The sequence below is a fragment of the Bos indicus x Bos taurus genome, chromosome 5, assembly GCF_003369695.1.
Source record: "Bos indicus x Bos taurus breed Angus x Brahman F1 hybrid chromosome 5, Bos_hybrid_MaternalHap_v2.0, whole genome shotgun sequence".
In the NCBI taxonomy this organism is placed as follows: domain Eukaryota; kingdom Metazoa; phylum Chordata; class Mammalia; order Artiodactyla; family Bovidae; genus Bos; species Bos indicus x Bos taurus.
In genome coordinates, this window is record NC_040080.1 from 85286121 (window position 1) to 85309774 (window position 23654).

The 23654-nt window shown below is 38.8% G+C and overlaps 1 protein-coding gene across 3 annotated transcripts in view; it reads left to right on the plus strand.

The window, feature by feature from the left end:
• The window catches only part of ANO6 (anoctamin 6), a 234930-nt gene that overhangs the window by 139881 nt on the left and 71395 nt on the right, over positions 1–23654 (plus strand). For all 3 annotated transcript variants that reach the window (XM_027542646.1, XM_027542645.1, XM_027542644.1), the window contains 5 exons: positions 1413–1541; positions 17640–17705; positions 18473–18760; positions 18982–19095; positions 22269–22384. In XM_027542646.1, the coding sequence (XP_027398447.1) occupies positions 1413–1541; positions 17640–17705; positions 18473–18760; positions 18982–19095; positions 22269–22384 (713 nt within the window). The remainder of the gene's footprint in view (positions 1–1412; positions 1542–17639; positions 17706–18472; positions 18761–18981; positions 19096–22268; positions 22385–23654) is intronic.

Below are 23654 nucleotides of genomic sequence, written 5' to 3' on the forward strand. Positions count from 1 at the left end.
TATACATTTGGCAAAAAACCACATCGTATCAAAAGCGTGACAAAAAGGAGAAAGTGGTTGTGGTAAAATAAGGTGATTTATGTACTAAATGATGCTGAGTGCAGAGAATTAATCACACTTAGTAATTAAGTGGTTTCAGCAAATGACTGCAAAGTCCTACATTCCCATGAATTTTTAATGGAATAAACTTGAAAAATTAAAAAGTATTACTTAGTTAAAACGTATTTCAATACTAAAGCAAAATTCACATAAGCATCTTGACCAGCTATGTGAGAAACACAAACTCAAGTTTTTCCTTAGAGCAAATAAAACAATACTATCCAAATCCATATGGTAAGAGATTGTTTTAAGCTGTATTAGGTCTGTTCTGGCATTATGACTTTGTTTTTATGCCATAAGGCTTTTAAGCTCTAAATTAAAGGCTCATTTATTTGTTCTTGTTTCTGGGATTTTTGTTTTTTGCTAGGAGTGAGTGGGTATTTTGTGTGGATTTGGAGACAAATACCAACAACTGCTGTGTATTTTGTGTGTATCAAAGCAGTTTTTCGCTTTTGTTTAAGGTTATAAAATGATACTTTTTATAAAGTGATGTGGTTCAGAGAGAAGTCATGAAAATTGATGAAAAGGTTAGATAATATGACATAGGTAGGATGCAGTCATTCACTCGGTTGTGTCCAATTCTTTGGTACCCCCTGGACTGTAGCCCGCAAGGCTTCTGTCTGTGAAATTCTCCAGGCAAGGATGCTGGAGTGGGGAGTCATTCCTTTCTCCAGGGGATCTTCCCAACTTAGGGATCAAACCTGAGTCTCCCACATTGCAGGCAGATTCTTTACCATTCTTACCATTCTTTACCATCACCAGGGAAGCCCTGAGATTTTCATAAACAGTGCTATGCCTTAGATATTTTTTCTCTTGTTAAAAGAACTTTAATCCTTCAGATAGGTGTCTCTGGTTACTGTGTTTATTTCCAAACTTGAAACTCCTTTTCTTGTTCTTGTGGGAATAATTCTGGGATAATCCAGAATGCTGATATTTCCCCATATATTTTAGAATAATGCTGCTGCTGCTGCTAAGTCGCTTCAGTCGTGTCCGACTCTGTGTGACCCCAGAGACAGCAGCCCACCAGGCTCCTCCGTCCCTGGGATTCTCCAGACAAGAACACTGGAGTGGGTTGCCATTTCCTTCTCCAAGAATAATGCTAACCTGCTCAATTCAAGGACTTTCTTTCAGCAAAAACAGACCATGCTTGCAAAGATCATGTTGGTCATGCCCTCTTGGTCAAGTGACTAGTAAAGGATGTATTTCATTTTCTGTAAACATTCTGATGTACCTACTAAAGCTACAAAATAAGCACTTATGAACTGACACTTTTCAAGAAACTATATTAAAATTTATTTTTCTTTTCCACACAGGAAGAATTTAATGGAAAACCTGACTCCCTCTATTTCAATGATGGTCAGCGAAGAATTGACTTTGTTCTAGTGTATGAAGATGAAAGTAGAAAAGAGACCAATAAAAAGGGTTCAAATGAAAAACAAAGAGTAAGTTTATTTTCCTATTTTTTTATTTTTATTCTTTATAATATTGTAAAATGAAAAAAATAAACTGTTGTTTTTGTGGAAGCAATGAAGTGAAACTGGTGTTTGAGATATCAAGTCAGGCATACCTTTATATTTTCTCTATTCATCATTCCCTCAAGGCATGGTAACAAAAAACATTAAAAAAAAATTTTTTTTTTTTGAGTTTTAAACAGAAACTTCCTCAGGCTCTTAAGCTGAAGGCAGATTTTCTTCCAAGGAATTGCCCTTTCTATCTGTAAAAGAGATTTACACTAAAAGCACACTTGGCTATTTGCAACTAGATATGAAAGGAAGCTAATAATAAATAACGACAACAGGGATAATACCAACCATCCAGTGTCAGGGTATGCTAACTCATGGATGGTCTGTGTATTTTGCATGCATGTGCTCATTTAATTCTCAGAATAACCTTGTTGTGGTGGTGGTGGTTCAGTCTCTCAGTCGTGTCTGACTCTTTGAGACCCCGTGGACTGCAGCACGCCAGGCTTCCCTGTCCTCCACTGTCTTCCAGAGTTTGCTCAAACTCATGTCCATTGAGTTGGTGATGCCATCCCAACCATCTCATCTTCTGCAGCCCTCTTCTCCTTTTGCCTTCAGTCTTTCCCAACATCAGGGTCTTTTCCAGAACAACCTATAAGGTGCCTTTTATTTTCATACCATTCTGGATAACAAAATCGGCCCTTAGAGAGATTAAACGATTGCCCAAGTTCATGGACTCTAATGTAAGAACTGGTGGAGCTACAATTCATACTCTTGTCTTGAATCGCGAACCCGTGCTCTTGACGTCTCCCACTTTCTTCCCTTCCTTTCCCTTTCATTCATTGCCAGTCAGGCTTTACTTTTCCTTTGCATCAGGCTCTTTCAGGTAAGGCGGCCATCTTTATCTCAAGATATTAAGCCATTTAACCTGCTAAATATATAACAACTTCCTGGAACTTCTTTACCAAACTGTATCAGACTAAAACAAGACAAAAAAGAAAATATACAAGTGTGACTTTTACCCACTTTGAAAATCACTTCTTCATTCTGGTTTTGTTTTTTCTCACATTTGTGCTGTTACAAATACGCAACTATTCATCTGTCCCTCTCTGGGCTTTCTCTCTAAAATATGTCATCCTCAAATCTATTGATTTCTGTCTAATTTTTCAAACCAAGAATGAAACCTACTTAAAATGAAGGAAACAGTCCTTTTTATTTTTTTGTTTTGTTTGTTTTGGAAAGGGTAATTTTGGAGGCTTGTATTTGCATAGTGTCACAGAATGAGCCCAGCTTTTGGAACCTGATATTCAGATTCTGATTCTGCTACTGTAATGTTTGGAGTAATTCTAGTTGAGGCAACACCAGCCTAGAATTACAGTGGCTTAATAAAATAAAAGTTTACTTATGGCTCAAGTCAGTCATGGCATCCCTGTTTGGCACAGTGTCTTGGAGGTATGGGCAGGGCTTTGTTGCTTGCAGTCATTCAGGAACCCAGCCTAACACAAAGGCTTTGCCATATTCAGCAGGTCGTTTCTGAGATCACTCTGGGCATCAATAAATGGTAGGTAGAGTAAGGGAGAGGATGAAGAACGCACTCATGCTTCTTTACCTGTCTGGGTTGGAACTGACCTCATCAGTTGGGTTCACATTCTTTTGGTCAGAACTCTGGAAGGTGGAAAGTATAGTTTCTGGCTGGACAGACATTTCTCAGTAGGAATTCCATGCTATGGACGGGGAACATTAACTTTTGGTCATCAGCGGCTTGTCTTTGCCACAGATTCCAGCTAACTGTGTTGAGTTGGATGAATTTTCTCATCAGCCTCATATTTTATTATTATTTGGAGATGCCTTTTATTTTTACATTTTAACATCTCTGAAATCAGGGTACATCTTTAAAAAAGTGTATCATAATTTCATTGGATGAATTTTTATTGGCACATAAAGTATTGGCTCACCATACAACTAGAGGCATCTTAAATTCTGGAAAATAGGAATCTCAATACCTAGTCCAGATAATTATGTTTAGGATTGAATAAAATAGTATACAGAAATTTTTGTAGTATACAGAATTTGTAGTATACAGAATAGTATACAGAAATTTAGGTAGTATACAGCTACATAAATTTTCAGCACATGTTAGAATTAGATGTTAATTTTTGTACCTTCTCTTTTATTTGGGGTATACACTGGTATGAAAAGGCATCACTCTCTGATTATTATATAATTTTGTTACTAAACTAGCTTAGAGTATTTTATCATTTTCCTGTGAACACTAAGATATCTTCTGTGCAGTCAGGGTCACTGTCATCAAATATTTATTAGGCATCCATATGCTGATGGAACTGAATTGAGCACTATATAAAGTAAGTTAAACAAACCTAATCCATTACAGTATAGAGGAAACAGTTTTAGTTTTATATAAGGGCTCTGTCCCATGGTAAAGGAGCCTAGAGCTGGTTACATTATTAACAAGGTCTGCATTTGAGTTATACAGAAACAAAGGTGCTGAAGTAACTTTCATAAATCAAGAGAAAAAAAAACCATCATTAATTTTGGTATCTAAACTCATGGATTGATGTACCATGATGTTGGTATTTATTTATAAGCTATGCTTTTAAGTGTTTTGAGACTATTTATACATGTTACTTAATTTAGATTCTACTAGAATTTGAAGCTCAGCTTTGGAATCACATTTTTATTAATTGGAAAATCATTTGCAAGTTCCATCATACTCTCTATCAGGCCGTATTCAGAATTTAGGACAATGCCAAGGAAAGGCAATTTCAAAATTCTCTTTTCTTTGAGAGGAAAAAAAAATTATGTCTAAATCATATTGATTTCCTAAAACAGCCCCAAGGTTGACTTTGCAGGGGCTGATCTAAAAAGTATTGTTAAATTCTTGTTAGAGGTAGAGAAAGATAAAACTGATGGTGCTGTGAGCATCAGAAACATACAGGAGTAAAAGTCTCCATCTGCATATGAGCAAAGAGAAATTATTTTTCTAGCCAGACCTCCAAATATCATATAACTTTGTCCACTTGTATTAGTGAAAATACCTCAGAATCTCACACCTCCCTTTGGAAAAGCATAAACCGTCTATATTACAGATGGGGTCGATCATAAGTTGTTCCAAGAATAAGTGTTTGTTTAGGCCGTACTGCTGTCCATGGCGTGGAGTCAGTTCGAATGTCTTTTACTGGAAGTAACAGGGAAACCAAACTCAAAATGTTTTAAGTGCTAAAAGGAAATAATTCTCTCATTTAAGAAATAGTGTGGAGATAGGAGCATTTCTGAGTTAGATAATTTATTGGCTTAATGGGGTCATCAGGACTCGAGCTTCATTATATCCTTCCACCCTGCCATCCTCAAATGTTGGCTGTTCTTAAACTGTCTTCACTTCGTTTCATGATGTTTGTTGTGTTTCCAGACACCAGTGGCAGTAAGAAGGAACGCCCTTTCTTTCGGCCCGCTTTTAGAAAGGGGAAGAAATCTCCCCTAGAATGGCAGACTTCCTTTCACTGTTGATTGTCTCTCACAGGCCTATTCCTAAACCAACCACTGGCAAGATGAATGAAACTACCATCATTAGCACAGACTAATCAAGACTAGTCTTTCATTTCCTAAATCATCTGATCACTTAGTATCTGAAAAACTGTCAGCTTTTCTTGGTAATGAAGAAGGGGAAGATGACTGTTGAATAGGCAGCCAGCAATGCCTGGCACATCTCATGATTAAAATATATCTAAATAAGTTTGCTCCATACTGTGAAGAGCAAAAGTGTTTTAAATGAAATATGTTTCCATATGTTTCTCCAACTCTTCCTGCTCAGTTTTGTTCGTCATTCTTCTTTCTCCCATTTCCCTTATCTAGAATTGTTAATGGATGACATAACTGATCTGTTCTGAATTTCATTTTGTCTGACACTTGGCCTCCCTTCTAAACAGATGTGTTTATGACCAAGTAATGATATAATGCAGATGATGATAAAGAGAATAGAAAAGTCTAGATAGCACAAGAACAGTATAAGTCATCCTGAATGTAATGCTTTTTTATCAGCAGAATCCATCCCTAAAAGTTGATAGAAAAAATATTTCCTTGAAGTTGATGAAAAGTTATGGAAGTATAAGTTTATCTTGTATATCAGGCCTTAAGAATTTGTTAGTGGATCTGGCCAGTAGAGAGTACAGAGTAAGAAATTTTCCAAAAAATAAGTGTTTAAGTTACACCCAAACCTTCAAATAATGTGGAAGAACTGACTAATTGTTTATAGATCCCTTGAGCTTTTAAAACTGTTATCCGTTGTTTTATACGAGTTATCATGAGGCTGGAACGGTTTACATAGAAGCTAGATGAAATCCCTTTGGAAATGGTTAAAAGTTCAACTGAAAATTCTAATAAAGTGAACACAGTGCACTATTCCATGTATTAAGATTTTACATACTTTAGTAAAGTTTTATAATAATGTCTGAGGATCTTATACATTTTTATTAACTATTATATTACATTTTTGTTGCTGTTATCAGACACATTTAATTTTTTTATTTTTTTGCTTGTGATTTAGTATTTTGTGTTAAGAAAGAAGTCTATTGATTTTTTTTATAAGATCTAGTTACATTGAGAAACTTTTTAGTTCCAGTAGTTTCTGATGCTTGTTTTAAGTTTATTCAAAGGAAGACCATGTTGTCTCCAACTGACAGCTTCACTGTACCTTTCTTTATACTCCATTTGTTATCTTGTCCAAGTGATATGGCTAAGACCTCTTGAATAAAACCTGCAGCACATACTAGTCACTCATATTGTTCCTGAGTTTGGTGCAAGTGTTCTAAAATTTCATCATTAAATATACATTTGCTATAAATTTTTGGTAGTTTTCTTTTACAAAGTTAGGAGTTCTCTTCTAGTTGATATTGCTATGAGCTTTTATAATTGGGTTTTTAAATTTATCAAATGTGCTTTCTTTGCATCATTGCTTTATCAGTAAGTCTTAGTGCATAAAGTATATGATTCTTTGTAGCTCATAAGATGATAGCTAACAGTATAGAATATTCAAACATCATTCATTATTGGCTTTAATATGCAATGTATCATTTTTATAGTCACTAGCTTTCTACTTATGTTAATACTATGTTATAACATAGTTTATTTATAATTCATTAAAAAATACTTGAGGTCACATACAGAATATAACATAAATAAAAGTAATTAGATGAGGATATCAAAGCTATGGTTTTTCCAGTGGACCATAAAGAAAGTTGAGTACCAAAGAATTGATGCTTTTGAACTGTGATATTGGAGAAGACTCTTTAGAGTCCCTTGGACTGCAAGGAGATCCAACCAGTCAATCCTAAAGGAAATCAGTCCTAAATATTCATTGGAAGGACTGATGCTGAAGCTTAAACTCCCAATACTTTGGCCACCTGATGCAAAGAACAGACTCATTTGAAAAGACCCTGATGTTGGGTAAGATTAAAGGCAGGAGGAGAAGGGAACAAGAGAGGATGAGATGGCTGGATAACATCACTGACTCGATGGACGTGAGTTTGAGTAAACTCCGGGAGTTGGTGATGGACAGGGAAGCCTGGCGTGCTGCAGTCCATGGGGTTACAAAAAGTCGGACACAACTGGGTGACTGAACTGAACTAATCATGGTAACAAAAATGTAAAAGCCAGAAAAATAAAATGAAGCTATGTATCAAAGTAATAAGCAAAATGACTTATTATTAACCATAAAGTCCTATTCAGAAATTAGAGTTCAGCTGCAAATTTGCCTCTTGAGTTTCCTAGTAGCCAAAGAAAATAGAGGATGTTATCAACACCATGGTTTAAAGTTTCAGCACAATAAAAACCAAACTGGTTGTTCAAAAGAAATATAATCTTTCTGGTCTAATATCCCCCAGAAAGAAATTTATCCCATGGAGTCTCCTAAAGGAGAAGGTGTGATTGAGTCAACTTAACATCGACTTGTATTCTCCAAATTGAAGAAATAAAGGGATGGCAGAAGGGGATTATGAAGAATCAGAATAGTATAAAAAATTTCCTAAAAATGACATTTTTGCCACAAATAGTCCATGAAAAATATTATGCTGGGTTAAATGCTGGTGACAACTCCTGTTGGGTGGTTTCACCTCCTCAGATAACTTTTGGTAGATGTTCTGTCTTTTGTTTTTGGATATGAAATCAGGTTTGGCTTTAACTCCTTAATATTTTAAACTAAAGCAGGAAGTTCTTTATATTTGTATCTCCTTCCTTTACACTCCACTTGCTTGAACTAAGATTGTAGGTTAAAAGGAATAAATTAAATTAGAATCAGCAGTTTCAAATTACAACTACAAGATGTGTTGCTGGTATAAGCATATTTGGTTTTATTTTTGTGTACTCAGCACAGGAGAAGTGAATCCAAATCTTGCTTCGTATTTCCAAAATGGGATGTGTCCTTGGGTCTAATCCTTAAAAACAGACAAATGCAGAGGACAGTGAAATTCTGAAAAGTAAAATCTGTTTATTCTACTTCATCTCAGAAAGAGGTGGAGAAGAGAAAAATCCTTTTCCAGATTAGTCCTTCTGAGTTAGTTCTGAATGAAACAGCTGTCATTTGCCCTAGACAAACAGGTACTTGTGCCTCATTTTCTGTAAAAGGGTAAAGAGCTGGGCAACATCAACTATACCAAATTCTCAAACAGAACAGGCATGAAGAAAATAAATAATCATAAAAGAAGTGCTTGCTTATGTGCACAGAAAAGATATGCTCTAAGAAAATAGTATTTCCTAAACAACTTAGGGTTGCTGGGAGGGAAGGGATAGTTAGGGACTTTGGGAAGGCCACATACACACTGCTGTGTTAAAATGGATGACCAGCGAGGACCTATTGTATAGCACATGGAACTCTGTTCATCGTTACATGCCAGCCTGGATGGGATGGGGTTTGGGAGAGAATGGATACATGTATATGTATGGCTGAGTTCCTTCACTGTTCACCCAAAACTACCACAACATTGTTAATGGGCTAAACCTCAATGCACAATAAAAAGTTTAAAGTTTGGGGGAAAAAAGAAAATAGTATTTCTTAAATTTGCCTGATGATAAGAATAGTCTGCTTTGCATGTTAAAACTAGATTATCCAGGCCTGTCCTGTATGTACTGAGCCAACATGTAGAGAAGAGAGGCCCTAGAATCTGCATTGTAACTAGGGCGCTTCAGGCTGTTCATAGAAGCAGGTAGAAAACACTGCCCTGAAGTGTTTACAGTAGTTATCCTAGCTGCTGCTGCTGCTAAGTCGCTTCAGTCGTGTCCGACTCTGTGCGACCCCATAGACGGCAGCCCACCAGGCTCCCCCGTCCCCGGGATTCTCCAGGCAAGAACACTGGAGTGGGTTGCCATTGCCTTCTCCAATGCATGAAAGTGAAAAGTGAAAGTGAAGTCACTTAGTCGTATCCAACCCTCAGCGATCCCATGGACTGCAGCCTTCCAGGCTCCTCTGTCCATGGGATTTTCCAGGCAAGAGTACTGGAGTGGGGTGCCATCGCCTTCTCCGAGTTATCCTAGCAGTGGATTGATAACAGGTGATTTTTTTTTTTTCCTTCTTGGAAAATTTCTAAGTTACCATTTATTTATTTTCATAATTACACCAAAAATGCTAATTTAAAAAGAAAAGTTGGAAATAAGCTTCAGCTACATATTCACTTCCTTTCTATGCTTGTCATTTAGGACGCTTGTCTGTTTTCTGTCTCCTTATGAACATATGTCACCTACATCAGTCCACTAACATTCAATGTTTTATCAACAACACGTGAATTTAAGTCCCAATTAAATAATGTATTCCTGCTTACCAGACCTTACCAAGTAAGAAGCACTTTGAGTAATTAGAAAGAAATATTTTTGCACAAATTAAGTCCCTTTGGTTTACTTCTTACCCAACTCCATAGGCGTAACAAAGATTGGCAAGTTGAGAAGTACAGTGACAGCAGCGTCAGTATTTTGTCTGACAAAGCTGGAAGAATATTTGAAATAAATCTATTTCATTAATCTCAACTGATTTATGCTGATATATTATCATCAGAGTGTATTTAGCAATCTTCTTAGACATTGCAACCCCTGCTTTTTATGCAATAAAGCAGAGCAACATAAAGGAAATGGTAGAAATTGGTGTTTAAAATCAGTATTATTACTGTATAATTCACAAGCAAGTCCTTCCCAACAATGACTTTATTAAGCCAAATGAGATGTGCAATCTCAGGTGCTTAGGGGACAGAAAGCTGCCTTAATTATGCCAGTCTGTCCTTTGTGATTTTGATTGCTTTATTCTTTATTTCTCTGACAGCTTTATTAACCTCCCATAAGAGGTATGAATAAAATTTCAGTTTCTGGGGTGGGATAAGTGCTCTTGTCCTTCTCTACTTTGAACCCCAAGTACCATTCTCCACTGACAGTAGCAGAATCATGTGCCTCTTTTTGTGATGTCCGTAGATCCTCAGTGATTATAGTCTCTTTGGCTTTGCTAGAAGTAGGTTGAAAAGAAAGAGAGAGATCCAGGTTACAGTGCCAGAGAATTTACTCTCCTAGAGACAGAGGAACTTACAACATAATCTCGCATATGACTGGGCTTTTTTCAGAGCCAGTCAGTCTGGTTTAATCATTTTGTGCTGCCGAATACACACCATAGACTATAAACATAGGTTTAGATTCTTACCTGTAAGGTTTCCAATAAGGTACATAGATAATTTTTAGTTAAAAACCGTGTGGCCTCAGATACTCATTTATTCAGCAAATATTTATTAAGAAATGAGTATGTCATTCAATATGCAATATTAATTTTCTTTCATTTTTAACATGGAAGACAGCTCTACCCTAATTTTTTTTAAATGTCAGGAACACGGTTACTTATCCAAGTATAAATTCTACACTGCAGTAAAGCTGATGATCTCATATTAAATAGATTTAAGCAATCTTTTCTTAAGTAAGCAGTCTTTTCCTGATGTATTCCTGTTTGACAAATATAGCACATATGCTAATTTACTTTAGCAACCTGACAAACCAAGAAAACTGGTTTGATCAATTTTTTAAATATTCCACTAGTTCTTTGTGAACTGCCATGCCAAAGGGAAATAACAAGAACTGTCTTATTAAAGTAACACCAAGGTGATATATTAACATGTTTAAGCAAATAAAAATGCCCTTTCCTTGGTTCAACTATTTAAGTATTTATAGTTAGTAATAAAACAGAGGGCATTATAAACCAACTCCAAGATCTGCCAGTTATCAAGAGATATCAGGTAAATATCTTACAAGGTCTTTGTAAAGAACCAAATAAGAACTAAAATTGCATACGCTATAGTATAACTTTTTCTCAGTGGCAGTACAGCAATATCTATTAAAGAAGTTTAAGTTGTATGCACTTTTCAACAATTCTGCATCTAGGACTTTATTCTGAGGAGGATACACAAAACTTATTCTACAAGAATTTTCGTAATTATGAAAAATTAGAAACAACTAAAACATTCAACAATTTGTGAATAAATAGTTTGTTTTGTATATGTATTCACTTATAGTTTAGATTCCTCGTATAAATGGTATTATGTAGCAGTTGTCTTTGACTTATTTCACTACGCCTAATAATCTCTGGGTCTATCCATGTTGTTGCAAATGGAAATATGTCATTCTTTTTACAGCTGAGTAGCATTCCACTGTGTGTGTGTGTGTGTGTGTGTGTGTGTGTGTGTGTGTGTGTGTACCTGAGCTCACAAGTGTGTGTGTATCACATCTTCTTAAGACAATCACTGGATTGTGTCCACATCTTGGCTCTTGTATATAGTACTGCTATGAACATTGGGGTGCATGTATCTTTTCAAATTAGAGTTTTTGTTCTTTCCAGTATATACCCAGGAGTGGAATTGTTGGATAACATGGTAATTGTAGTTTAGTTTTTTGAGGAAACTCCATACTGGCTTCACCAGTGGCTGTACCAGTTTACATTCCAATCATCAGTGTACAGGAATTTCCTTTTCTCCACATTCTTGACAGCATTTGTTATTTGTTGACTTTTTAATATTAGTCACTCTTACAGCTGTGAGGCAATATATCATTGTGTTTTTTAAAAATATTTTTATTTATTTATTTGGCTGTGCCAGCTCTTAGTTATGGCATGTGGGATCTTCAGTCTTTGTTGTGGCATGCAGGATCTTTAGTCGTGGCATGCAGCCTCTTAGTTGTGGCATGTGGGATCGAGTTCCCCGACCAGGGATTGAACCTGAGCTCCCTCCATTGGGAATGTGGAGCCTTAGATTGAACATGGAGCCCCCTCCATTGGGAACGTGGAACTGAACCACCAGGGAGACCTTCTCCTTATGGTTTTGATTTGCATTTGTTTAATAATTAATGGTGTTGAGCATCTTTTCATGTGCCTGTTAGTCATCTGTATGTCTTCTTTTTTGCAAAAATGTCTGCCCATTTTAAAATCAGCATTTCTTTTTAATATATTGAGTTATGTGAGCTGTTTACATATTTTGGTTATTAGCCCCTTTTTGGCCTCATAATTTGCAAATCTCTCTTCTCATTTTCTTTTCATTGTCTTTTCCTTTCATTGATGGTGTCCTTTGCTGTTCAGAAATGTTTAAGTTGGATTAGGTCCTATTTGTTTATTTTTGCTTTTATTTCTTTTTCCTTGGGAGACTTAGCTAAGAAAATATTGCTATAATTTATGTCTGAGAATGTTTTGCTTGTATTTTCTTCTAGGAGTTTTATGATGTCATATCTTATACTTAGGGCTTTAAATTAGTCTTTAAACCATTTTAAGTTTTTATTTTTGTATATGGTATGAAGGAATGTTCTGATTTCATTGTTTTGCATGTAGCTGTCCAGCTTCTCCAGCACCACTTATTGAAGACACTCTCTTCTCCATTGTATATTTCTGCCTCCTTTATCATAAATTAATTGACCATAAACGAGTGGGTTTATTTCTGGGCTGTCTATTCTGTTCCATTGATCTGTGTGTCTGTTTCTGAGCCAATACCTTGCTTTTTTTTTTTTTTGATTAGTTTAATTTTGTAGTATAGTTTGAAGTCTAGAAGGGTTATACCTCCAGTCTTGTTCTTTTCTCCCAGGATTGCTTTGGCGACTCTGGGTCATTTGTGCTTCCATATAAATTTCAGAATTATTTGTTCTGTGAAAAATGTCATGGGTATTTTGATAGAGAGTGCATTCAATCTGTCATACTACTTTAAGTAGTATGACCATTTTAACAGTATTAATTCTTTCTTCAGAGAATGAAAAGGATATATGAAAGTGAAGTCACTAAGTTGTGTTTGACTTTTTGTGACCCCATGGACTGTAGCCTACCAGGCTTCTCCGTCCATTCATGAGATTTTCCAGGCAAAAGTACTGGAGTGGGTTGCCATTTCCTTCTCCAGGGGGATCTTCCTGACCCAGGGATCGAACCTGGGTCTCCCGCATCGTAGGCAGACACTTTTACCAACTGAGCCACCAGGGAAGTCCAGAAGGATATATACATCCATTATATATCAAAGAAGGTAACCTGAGGACTGGGACAATATAGTGTATAGAGTCAAGAGGAGAGTGAGCTAAATGACTCAGATTTAAGATCCAGTTCCTGGAGTTCTGGTAAAATAATGTCATTGGTATCCTGTGGGAGGGATTAAGCTGTCACTGGGTGTACACTGTGGAAGCTAAATGATTAGGGTTGCTTGTTTTTGTTATGGTGTTTGACATTAGATAAAAGAGGTGAGCCTCTGAGGCTTACAAGGTAGAGAGGACTTTTTTTTTTTTTTTTTTTAAGGAATAAAGGAGGCTGAGCATATTTGAAGACAGAGAAAGGAAATAACAATGGTTAACATGTCTTATTATGGGCTTATTATGTGTCAGGCCTTATGCTGAGGACTTTATACTTATGAAGCTATTTCTTACACCACCTTTGAGATGAAGCCACTGATACTTGCAGAGTTTATTTGCCCAACGTCACAGAGCTAGCAAATGGCAGGACCAGGATTTAAATTTTGACTCGGAATCTAACCATGTCTAGTTTGCACCATGCCGCTTGTCACGGTCATGGCTGATGCAGCGGATACAGCCAAGGCAGGAGTAGTTTGTGTTTGGTATGCGTGATGATGCAACTGCCCTCTCGTGGGGCTAGTTCTTTGCAGGTTCTCTGAACTGGCCCCCTTTTGTCATCTGGTAATTTAGACTCCCAGGGGATCAAGAGATGTCTTCCTGCTCTGGGTACCCTGGAGCTATTTGGTGCTAGCACGTTCCAGAATTAAACTCTATCTCTCTTTCTCCATTATGTCCTGTAATGCCCCTAAGTAAAAGTTCTTGGAGCGCTGTGGGGGAAGGGGAGCTCAGGAAAGAGGCGCCTGGTTGCTACACTACATTCCTCAGTCAATTCCCACAAAACCGGTAGCCATCCATGCACCATCCACTCATTCCTTCTTTCATCAGACATCTGTTGCTTGTTTCTTCCACTTTAGGCCCATTCTAAGTGCTAAGGATATCAAGATTAAAAGACAGACATCCCTAGGGACAGGAATGATAGCCCTTTAAAGAGCAGCCAGGCCTGAGGGAGGATTTTATATTCTTTAAGAAAAGAAACATTTAAGGTGTTTGTTTGCTGAATAAAAGCAATGAAGATAAAGGACTGAAAAGAGAAGGTATTGCCGAAGCAAACTCAGGAAAAACAGGAAAAAGGTGTGATCTCCTGATACCCAGGAGAAAGATGGTGTCCTCCTAAGAGAGGCGGCATGCACAGGACTTTTTGTGAGTGGCTGCATTTGTCTGAGGAAGGAGACCACAGCGCTTGAAGCGTCCTGAAGTGAAGTGTCGAATGCAAGGAGCACCTTCAAACTTTTGGAGCCACTCCCCAGTGGAGGAGGGGGGCCAGGAAGGGGACAGTTGTGCATCACGGTATGCTTTTGGTGGGAACTGTGGAATTTTATGAGTTAACACAGGTATATGGTTTCTTACTACCATCACTTCATTGTTCACACACCCATTAAGCCACCCAAGAAGCTGCCCTTTTAACTGATTCTCCTAGCCTTCTAGAAACTGTGTTGCTAGAGAAGATGCTTGAGAACCCCTTGGACTGCAAGGAGATCAAGCCAGTCAATCCTAAAGGAAATCAGTCCTGAATATTCATTGGAAGGACTGATGCTGAAGCTCTAGTACTTTAGCTGCCTGATGGGAAGAGCTGACTCACTGGAAAAGTTGGGAAAGATTGAGGGCAGGAGGAGAAGGGATGACAGAGGATGAGGTGGTTGGATGGCATCATTGACTCAATGGACATGAGTCAGAGCAAACTCTGGGAAATTGTGAGGAACAGGGAAGCCTGGAGTGCTGCCGTCCATGGGGTTGCAAAGAGTCGGACACGGCTGAGTGACTGAACAACAACCACCTAGTCATCTAACTAGAAGGACATTTGTTCATGTGAGCTAAAAGCCTTGAGTCTGAGCTTTCACATCCTAACTGAAATTATTGCTGCCTGACTCCAAAAGACAGTTGAATTCTACTTATGACCTCTAGTGGGACAAGCTGGGTCGCCATTTGTACAACCTCAGGTTGAGGCATCTCCCCAGAAAGAGAGGAAGTCAGAGTGTCCGGTCTGCACAGAACACCCCTCCCTATACTGCACAGTGATTTTGCTTTTAGCCTAACAGATTTTCCCTAGTTCATCGTTATTACCCTATTAGGATTCTTGCTGGCAAGTAACAGAAATTAGCTCTAATTTAAGCAGACAAAGAAACAAAGAGTCTATTAGTAAAGAATATTAGGGAGCTCACAGATTCATTGGAAGACTCGGACAAACAAAACCTGGAGACGAGGCAGCCAGAGTCAGTGCTCCAAATTCCATTTCACAGCTGGTCTGGGACAAAGCAAGGTTGCTCCCCATGGTCCAGAACTGCTTCTGGTCACTTCTGACCAGCAGTCCTCCCCGAAAGCTCCTGCTGAGACCTCTGCCACTGCTGTCACTGGCTCCCATTCTCCCAGCCGCCCCAGGAGGAGTTCTGCTTGGCCTGACTTCTTTGCATCTCCAGCTTCTGATTAGAGTCTTAAGTGGTCTGCTTAATAGCTACTCACTTGCCAGTAGCGAACTCATGGGAGACAAGGAATAGGTGTGTCTGTTTTTATTCGCTGTAGGGGACGTGGGGCTCTGGCGGGAGTGGAAATGCTGAGTGGTTATATAGAATGACGGGCGTCCATTACAGTGCCTTAGACCCATGAATGAGTGTTCCAGTCCTTTTGTATTGGACACAGTCCTAGATCCCTGGATGCTGACTTTGTAGATCCTCTGCAGCAGACCATTTCAGATTCCTCTTTGAATCTTCATCACTTTGAAGAGTGCTCTCAGGAAATGTTTGTAGAACAAATTAATGTTTGTTGAGTATATTCTTTCAACAAACATGTATTGGGCATGTACTCCTGCTGAGTACTCTGTCAGGTGTGGCTGGAAAGATCAGAAATGCTTTTACACAATAGTAAAGAAAGACTCCATCTGGAACAATGCTTGGGCTGCCATGCAGGAATTGAAGTATGAGGGTTTGAGTCTAAGGTGAAGAAATACTGCTTAGGTACCAAGCAGAGTGGGTCTGAACCACCTTCCCAATTGACGTGGACAGATGGTGAATGAGGGGTAGAGAAGACTGAAAATCCTAGCAGAGTGCACTGCAGAGATAGGGGGTGGGAGGCGGGCAGAGGGGGCAGCCACCTGCTGGGAACAATGGGAAAGCTGTACCTCCACACCCCCATCTCACCCCCTAGCTCTCATCTCACTGGCCTTTCCTAATAATAAGTTTGGCTTATTTGTGTATAGCACTTGATGTTTTTCTCTAAGTGACTATTTTGTGCTCATGTGTAACAAACGTATTATATTTGTAAAGCTCTTAGAACAGTGTCTGGCACAGTAAGTATTAATACTATATAACTTTATTAAATATATGAAAATAAAGCAATATTCTGTTTCTCATACTTCCACAAAATATATTAGGGATTCCACTGGCACTCACATTAAGTCAAATGCCAGGTGTATTTTTTCACCTTGGACCTTTTTACATGCAGCATCCACTTTAATTTATTAGGTGCTTTCTATGTTCTAGGTGCTGTATGTGGCACAGCAGCTGAGCTCCCTCTCTGTCCGTCCACAGTGGGCAGAGCATGGGCACAGTGGCCTGACTGCCCAACCCACTAGATACAGAACATTGGCCCAGTAATTCCTCTCTATCCTGTTAACTGCTGAAGTTAAAAACTGATTTTAATGCAGCATTTTTAGTTGTCTTCAGTGGGAGAATTGGTCCAGTTCACCTCCTGTGATTACTAAAGATGGAAATTCTAGTTTATATTTTATGTGGTTTTGTTTTTGTTTTTTAGAAATATATTCTTCCTTTACTCCCTCTGTTTTTAACATCTTAGTTGAGATATGTTTCACTATGTGGTTCATATAAATGGCCCTGTAACATTGTCAGATGTATTATCAGTTCATTTGGTAGATTTAGGTGTGTGTTTTATAGCTTCACTAACATTTCAATCTTACAAAGAGAAAAATTTCTTACCTTTTACCAAAATTGTGTGTTGTTTTATTAAAATTGGTCAAGGCATGTAAAGATGAAATATATACATCCAAAACCAAACTATTTCAATGTCTGATGTAGAAACAAAATTATAATAATCTAGAATGTCAGATCTGGACTGTAACTCTGGTATATTCCATGGGTGAGCAGGACTCCAAAACCTCCACTTATATATACAATCTGTCATAAGCCAAAAAAAGTCTTTGAAATTGTGCCAAAGCTGGAGATTTTTATGTACCTCAAGTGGCCAGAAACCTACAGGACAACCAAGGGTCCTCCAGAGTCGCAGGAGAATCCAGTTATTCTCACAGCATTGCCTCTGAGGAGTCTCAACCCACACGCCACCAACAGGCAGAGCACCTCGTTGCTTCTGTGCTGTTTTGAGCAAATGTATCTCTTCATTAAGTTCAAATTGGTTTGATTTTTTTTTTAATTAAAAAAACACATAGGTTCCCCCCCACCCCCCGCCCCGGTAAAACTGAAGGCCTAACATATTTCCAATTTCTTTTGGCAGAGAAAAAGACAAGCATATGAATCTAACCTCATCTGTGATGGTCTGCAGCTAGAAGCAACCAGATCCGTAAGTGTCAGACCCTTTCCAACCGCCAGCTGACTGTTGCTCCTGGGAACTAGCCTGTCACTCAGAGTGCTGGAAAGGCATTTGAAACATGTAACCCCAGCCACGCCTTAAGTGCAGGCTGGGACGGGAGTCAGTCAGAATCTGCACTATAGAGTATATGTTTGTTGCTGATAAAAACCATGGATCTTTCTTAATAGCCAAAGAATCTAATAATAAATCTATGTATGAATAGAACCTTTTTAAAGATTTTTATATAATACAAATGATAGTTTACCCCCCCCAAAATTAGAAAATGTAAGAATAGTGGAATTGAAAATCATCTGTACTTTATCCATAAATAATCTTGTCCTTCTAAATATGTTCTTTTACTCAAATATATACATTTTTCCCTTAAAAGGAAATTATCATTTCACAGTTTTAAAGTTTGCTTTTCTCTCTTTATCATATAATAAATGCATTTATATATTAATAAATATAGTTCTTTTAAATCCTTTTTAATGATCACATAATGACATTGAACAGATATATAATAAACAGCCTTCTCCTTGGTCTAAGAAATTTTAAAACTTGTCATTACGATAACACTACAATATAATGTTTTTATGTTTAGTTACTAATTTGGACTAGTAACACATTTGCTTTTCTTCATCTAAAATATTGGTGATTTTATGAAAGAACTACAACATAAGAATAATCTGTTTTCAATTTGTGAAAATGTCGGTAGTTGATTTGGTTCCCTGGTTTGTATGCTTATCCTCTCAATATAGCTTGTGGATGACAAGCTCGTATTTGTAAAAGTCCATGCCCCATGGGAGGTGCTGTGTACCTACGCAGAGATAATGCACATCAAATTGCCTCTGAAACCCAATGATCTGAAAACCCGGTCCTCAGCCTTTGATAATTTCAACTGGTTTACCAAACTCCTCCAAGTGGATGAAAGTATCATCAAGCCAGAGCAAGAGTTTTTCACTGCCCCGTTTGAGAAGAACCGCATGAATGACTTTTACATTCAAGATAGAGACACATTCTTCAATCCAGCCACCAGAAGCCGCATTGTAAGTCTAAACCCAATTTAGCTGCTGTCTTGGGGTGATTTAAAACCTACTGTTGAATAATTAGTGGTTTAATTTGGTTGGTTTGGTTTGGGTTTTATAAGCTCCCCCAAAAAAAGAAAGAAAGAAAAGTAATACACCTACAGATTCCTGTTAGGACAGGAAGCAATGATTGGCTAGTTACACTGTATAAACTACACACTCTATTTTGGAATCTTTTTTAGGTTTACTTCATTCTTTCTCGGATAATGTACCAAGTAAGGGACAATGTTAAAAAGTTTGGGATTAACAAACTCGTAAACTCTGGAATCTACAAGGCCGCTTTCCCTCTCCATGATGTAAGTCAAATGGCAAAAATGAAATAAAATATCTAAAATGTATTCTAATGTTAGGGAAAGGCTAACCTTCTTGAACTTGTTTCTTCCTTGGTAAAATGAAGAGGACATATTGCAAGATTGTAAGTTCATTTAGGGCAGGAATCGTGTTGTATTGTTTACTGCTGAATCCCAGGCACAGGGAAAAACCCTTAGTTAAAATGAGTGAACGAATGAATAGACAGCATTTCCCAGAGTTAATGTGTGGACCAATTAAGAGCATAGACTCAGACTCAAACACCTTTCGAGCTGGAGGATCTTGTGAAAGTCACTTAACCTCTCTATTCATCAATTTCCTTGTCAGTAAAATGGGGATAATGATAATTCCTATCTCGTAGAGTTGTTATGAGGATCAGTTCATCCACATGGATGTTAGAACAGTTCGTGGCACATAATAAGTACTATATATCTGTCAGCTGTTTTCATAATTACTGACAGATATTATTATCAACCAGAAAAGTATTGGTTCTTTGTAAGAAAAATATGTTAGATCATTTCATTTACCATTTTCTGGAATTCAGGCAGGCATTTTCTCCTCTGAAATAACCATCTTCAAACTGTGTCCTGGAATATCACAGGGCTTCTAAAAAGGCATCTGTCAGGGTTCTTGTCAGGATGGCAATACAGCAGAGTGTTGACATTTTTTAAGGACAGCGTACTGAGATGACAGCAACTCCTCAAATTCAAGAGCACTCCTCTAGCTGATAAGATCACTCATGAAATGAAAATTTTAAAATGTGACTGCTGTAGAAGCTTAATGATTCTATAAATGCAAGGATGTTTTACCTAAGCTCTTAAAAGTCTGTCATTAAAATAAATAAAATCCTGTTTTATATTGCTCTGTTACTTTGTTATATTCACTATCAGTTTATCTGGATCTCTGAGGCCAAAGAGTACATCATGAGAAATGCTGGACTGGATGAAGCACAGGCTAGAATCAAGATTGCCAGGAGAAATATCAATAACCTCACATATGCAGATGACACCACCCTTATGGCAGAAAGTGAAGAAGAACTAAAGAACCTCTTGATGAAAGTGAAAGAGCAGAGTGAAAAAGTTGCCTTAAAGCTCAACATTAAGAAAACGAAGATCATGGCATCTGGTCCCATCACTTCATGGCAAATAGATGGGAAAACAGTGGAAACAGTGTCAGACTTTATTTTTGGGGGGCTCCAAAATCACTGCAGATGGTGACTGCAGCCGTAAAATTAAAAGATGCTTTCTCCTTGGAAGAAAAGTTATGACCAACTTAGACAGCATTAAAAAGCAGAGACATTACTTTGTCAACAAAGGTCCATCTAGTCAAAGCTATGGTTTTTCCAGTGGTCATGTATGGATGTGAGAGTTGAACTGTAAAGAAAGCTGAGCACTGAAGGATTGATGCTTTTGAACTGTGGTATTGGAGAAAACTCTTGAGAAAACTCGTTGGACAGCAAGGAGATACAGCCAGTCCATCCTAAAGGAAATCAGTCCTGAATGTTCATTGGAAGGACTGATGCTGAAGCTGAAACTTCAATACTTTGGCCATCTGATGCGAAGAACTGACTCATTTGTAAAGACCATGATACTGGGAAAGATTGAAGGCAGGAGGAGTAGGGGACGACAGAGGATGAGATGGTTGGATGGCATCACTGACTCAATGGTCGTGAGTTTGAGTAAACTTTGGGTGTTGGTGATGGACAGAGAGGCCTGGCCTGCTGCAGTCCATGGGGTCACACAGAGTCAGACATGAGTCTGACAGAGTCAGTCTGAGCGACTGAACTGAACTAAAAGGCCAAACAAAGCAAAGACTCATTGATAATCGCTACTGTGAAATACATGTATTTGTGGATGAAGACAGTATTGAAATGTACTGTGTAAGATAATAAAACTGGAATAGCAGGCATGCTCCTTGATACACATGCACAGAGAACTGGGAGCTGGATGGGGAAGCAGATGCTGAGTTTCCTGCTAAAAGACCCAACAGAGCAGTCCAACCTGACAGTCCGTGTATTTTATATTTGTGCACCAACAAGACTAGCAGTGAGCATGATATAAACTTGGGTACACTTGCAAATAGCTGTCATGATTATCAGTATGGGATGTCAAGGCTGTGTAGTACTCAGTGGACATCTGCCCATGCCCAGTTCTTTTCCACTAAATCTTCCTGTAATTGCGCTGGTCCCACGTCCAGGCTAAGGGATGATCTCATGAGGTATTTAGAAGGCAGGCAAGTAGAGGTCAGGACTCATGTTAAAACTTTAATATTAATAATTTTCTGGTTGATAATAACATCTGTCAGTAGTTATTATATGCCAGGGACTTTGAACATTGCTGTGGCTGAGTCGATCATCTTAACAAGTCTTTGAGGTGGGTAGAATTATTATCCCCATTTTATTGATGAGGAAATTGATGAATGGAGAGGCTAACTGACTTCCAGAAGGTCATCCAGCTAGCAAGTGGTGGAGCCAGGTAATTCTGATTCTAGTATGAGGGAAGGAAGGTGAGTCAGGTGGACAGAAGAGAGATTGCATTTAAGCAGAGGCAGGAAGTTTGGTTTCTTGAATAAGCTAAATGTATAACATCACATCAGGCTTTTTTTGTTGTTTATATTCTGTATTTTCACAGAATTACTGCTGAATTGAGGGACAAAAAAGCCTGGGTTTTAGAACTGACGCCGTCACTAAACAGCTGGTTGCTCTGGGTGTCCAAGGAGGGGACTGGGCTGTCAGGCGTTCCTCTGCCATGAGAGTTTGGGCCCTTGAGCTAGCCCAGGTTTTCATTATTTAGAGCTGGTCCACTTACAGTACATTAAGTATCCTCGGGGTTCTCACAAGGTACCTGCGGTGGTCCCTGGGATTGTAACATCCAAGCATTCCTTTCTACCCACATTCACAAATGGCCCTCCAGGCATTAGTATTACTCCCAGTTGAGAATTCCTAAGGACTACATGGTATTTCCCAGAGAAGGCAATGGCACCCCACTCCAGTACTCTTGCCTGGAAAATCCCATGGACAGAGGGGCCCGGTCTGTTCCAGCAAATGAGACCCCTCATTTACAAATGACTGTGACATGTTAGGGCCACATTTAGCCAACAGAACACGCAAATGCAAACACATACCGATTGTGATGCTCGTTTCTTTGCTGCTTCTTCCCAGTGCAACTTCAGCACCCCATCGGAGGACCTCAGCTGCCCCAATGAGCGGTACCTTCTGTACAGGGAATGGGCTCATCCTCGAAGCATATACAAAAAGCAGCCCTTGGATCTTATCAGGTGAGTTGTTGTAATGAGCACTCCAGTGGGAAGGGCTCAGGATTGCCCTTGTGGTTTCAAGTGTGACAGTCCTCTAAGAGTATTGCCAGCCAGGGAAGCTCACTGCAGCTCTGGACTTTGTTGCCCAGAATTTTTATTGGGGCCTCATTGCTAGGCATGATTGATTGAGTCACTGCCCACATGGCTTCATCTCCAGCCCCTTTTTCTCCCAGTGGTCCTGCAATATCACATGGTTCCAATCATGTGATTGGTCTTTCTGGCCTGGCCAGTCCACATCCTGAATCATCTCATTAGCACAAACTATTTAGGGTCTACCGTGAATAACGAAGTCAGTCTTATCTTGGGAAATTCCAAGGCATATGAGGTTACCTCCCAGGAACTGGGACCGAAGACCCACCAAATTCTTCATTAAACAGGAGTAATTGTTAGATTTAGCTTAAATTGTATGATGGTGGTGGTTAGTTGCTAAATTGTGTCTGACTTGTGACCCCATGGACTGTAGGCTGCCAGGCTCCTCTGTCCATGGGATTTCCCAGGCAAGAATTCTGGAGTGGGTAGCCATTTCCTTCTCCAGGGGATCTTCCTGATCCAGAGATGGAACATGGGTCTCCTACGTTGCAGGTTGATTCTTTACGACCTGAGCCATGATAAGAGATGCCAGTTTTCACTGCTTTCCTGTATCTTCTATTGCATACCATTTCCAACAGCACAGGAACATAATGTCCAGCATGTGTCTTCTCAAAGCACCAGTGTCGGCTGCTCTCCAGAAACTTACGTTGCTTGGGCAAGGCTGTTGGAGAAAAATAGATCAAGAACAACTAAGCACATAAATAAGTAAACAACATTTCTGAGTGAAATGAAGAAAATGACACAGTGATGAGATGGAGAGGAACTGGGAAGTGGGGAAGAAAGTGAGTCAAGAAAGTTATCTTTGAGTAACTGGCATGTGAGCTGAGATTTGTCTAGTGGGGGGAAAAAAAAAGCCCAGTATTTTAAGGATCTGGGAAAAAGTCATATCAGGAAGAGAGGCCTCAAGGCACAAAAGCACTTGTTAAGCTTGAGGAAATAGTGAAAACCAGTGCTAAGGGGAAAGACAAAGATGACTCACAAGGTTAGAAGGGTATCAGGAACGTGGAAAGGAGTGTAGACAAGTGCAGTGAAAAACTGCTGCAATATTTTAACCATTTCAGTAATTGTATCTCACTCACATTTTGCAAAGATACTATGGAGACTAAGTGATGGGGGGGGCAGGGAGCAGGGAAAGCTGGTA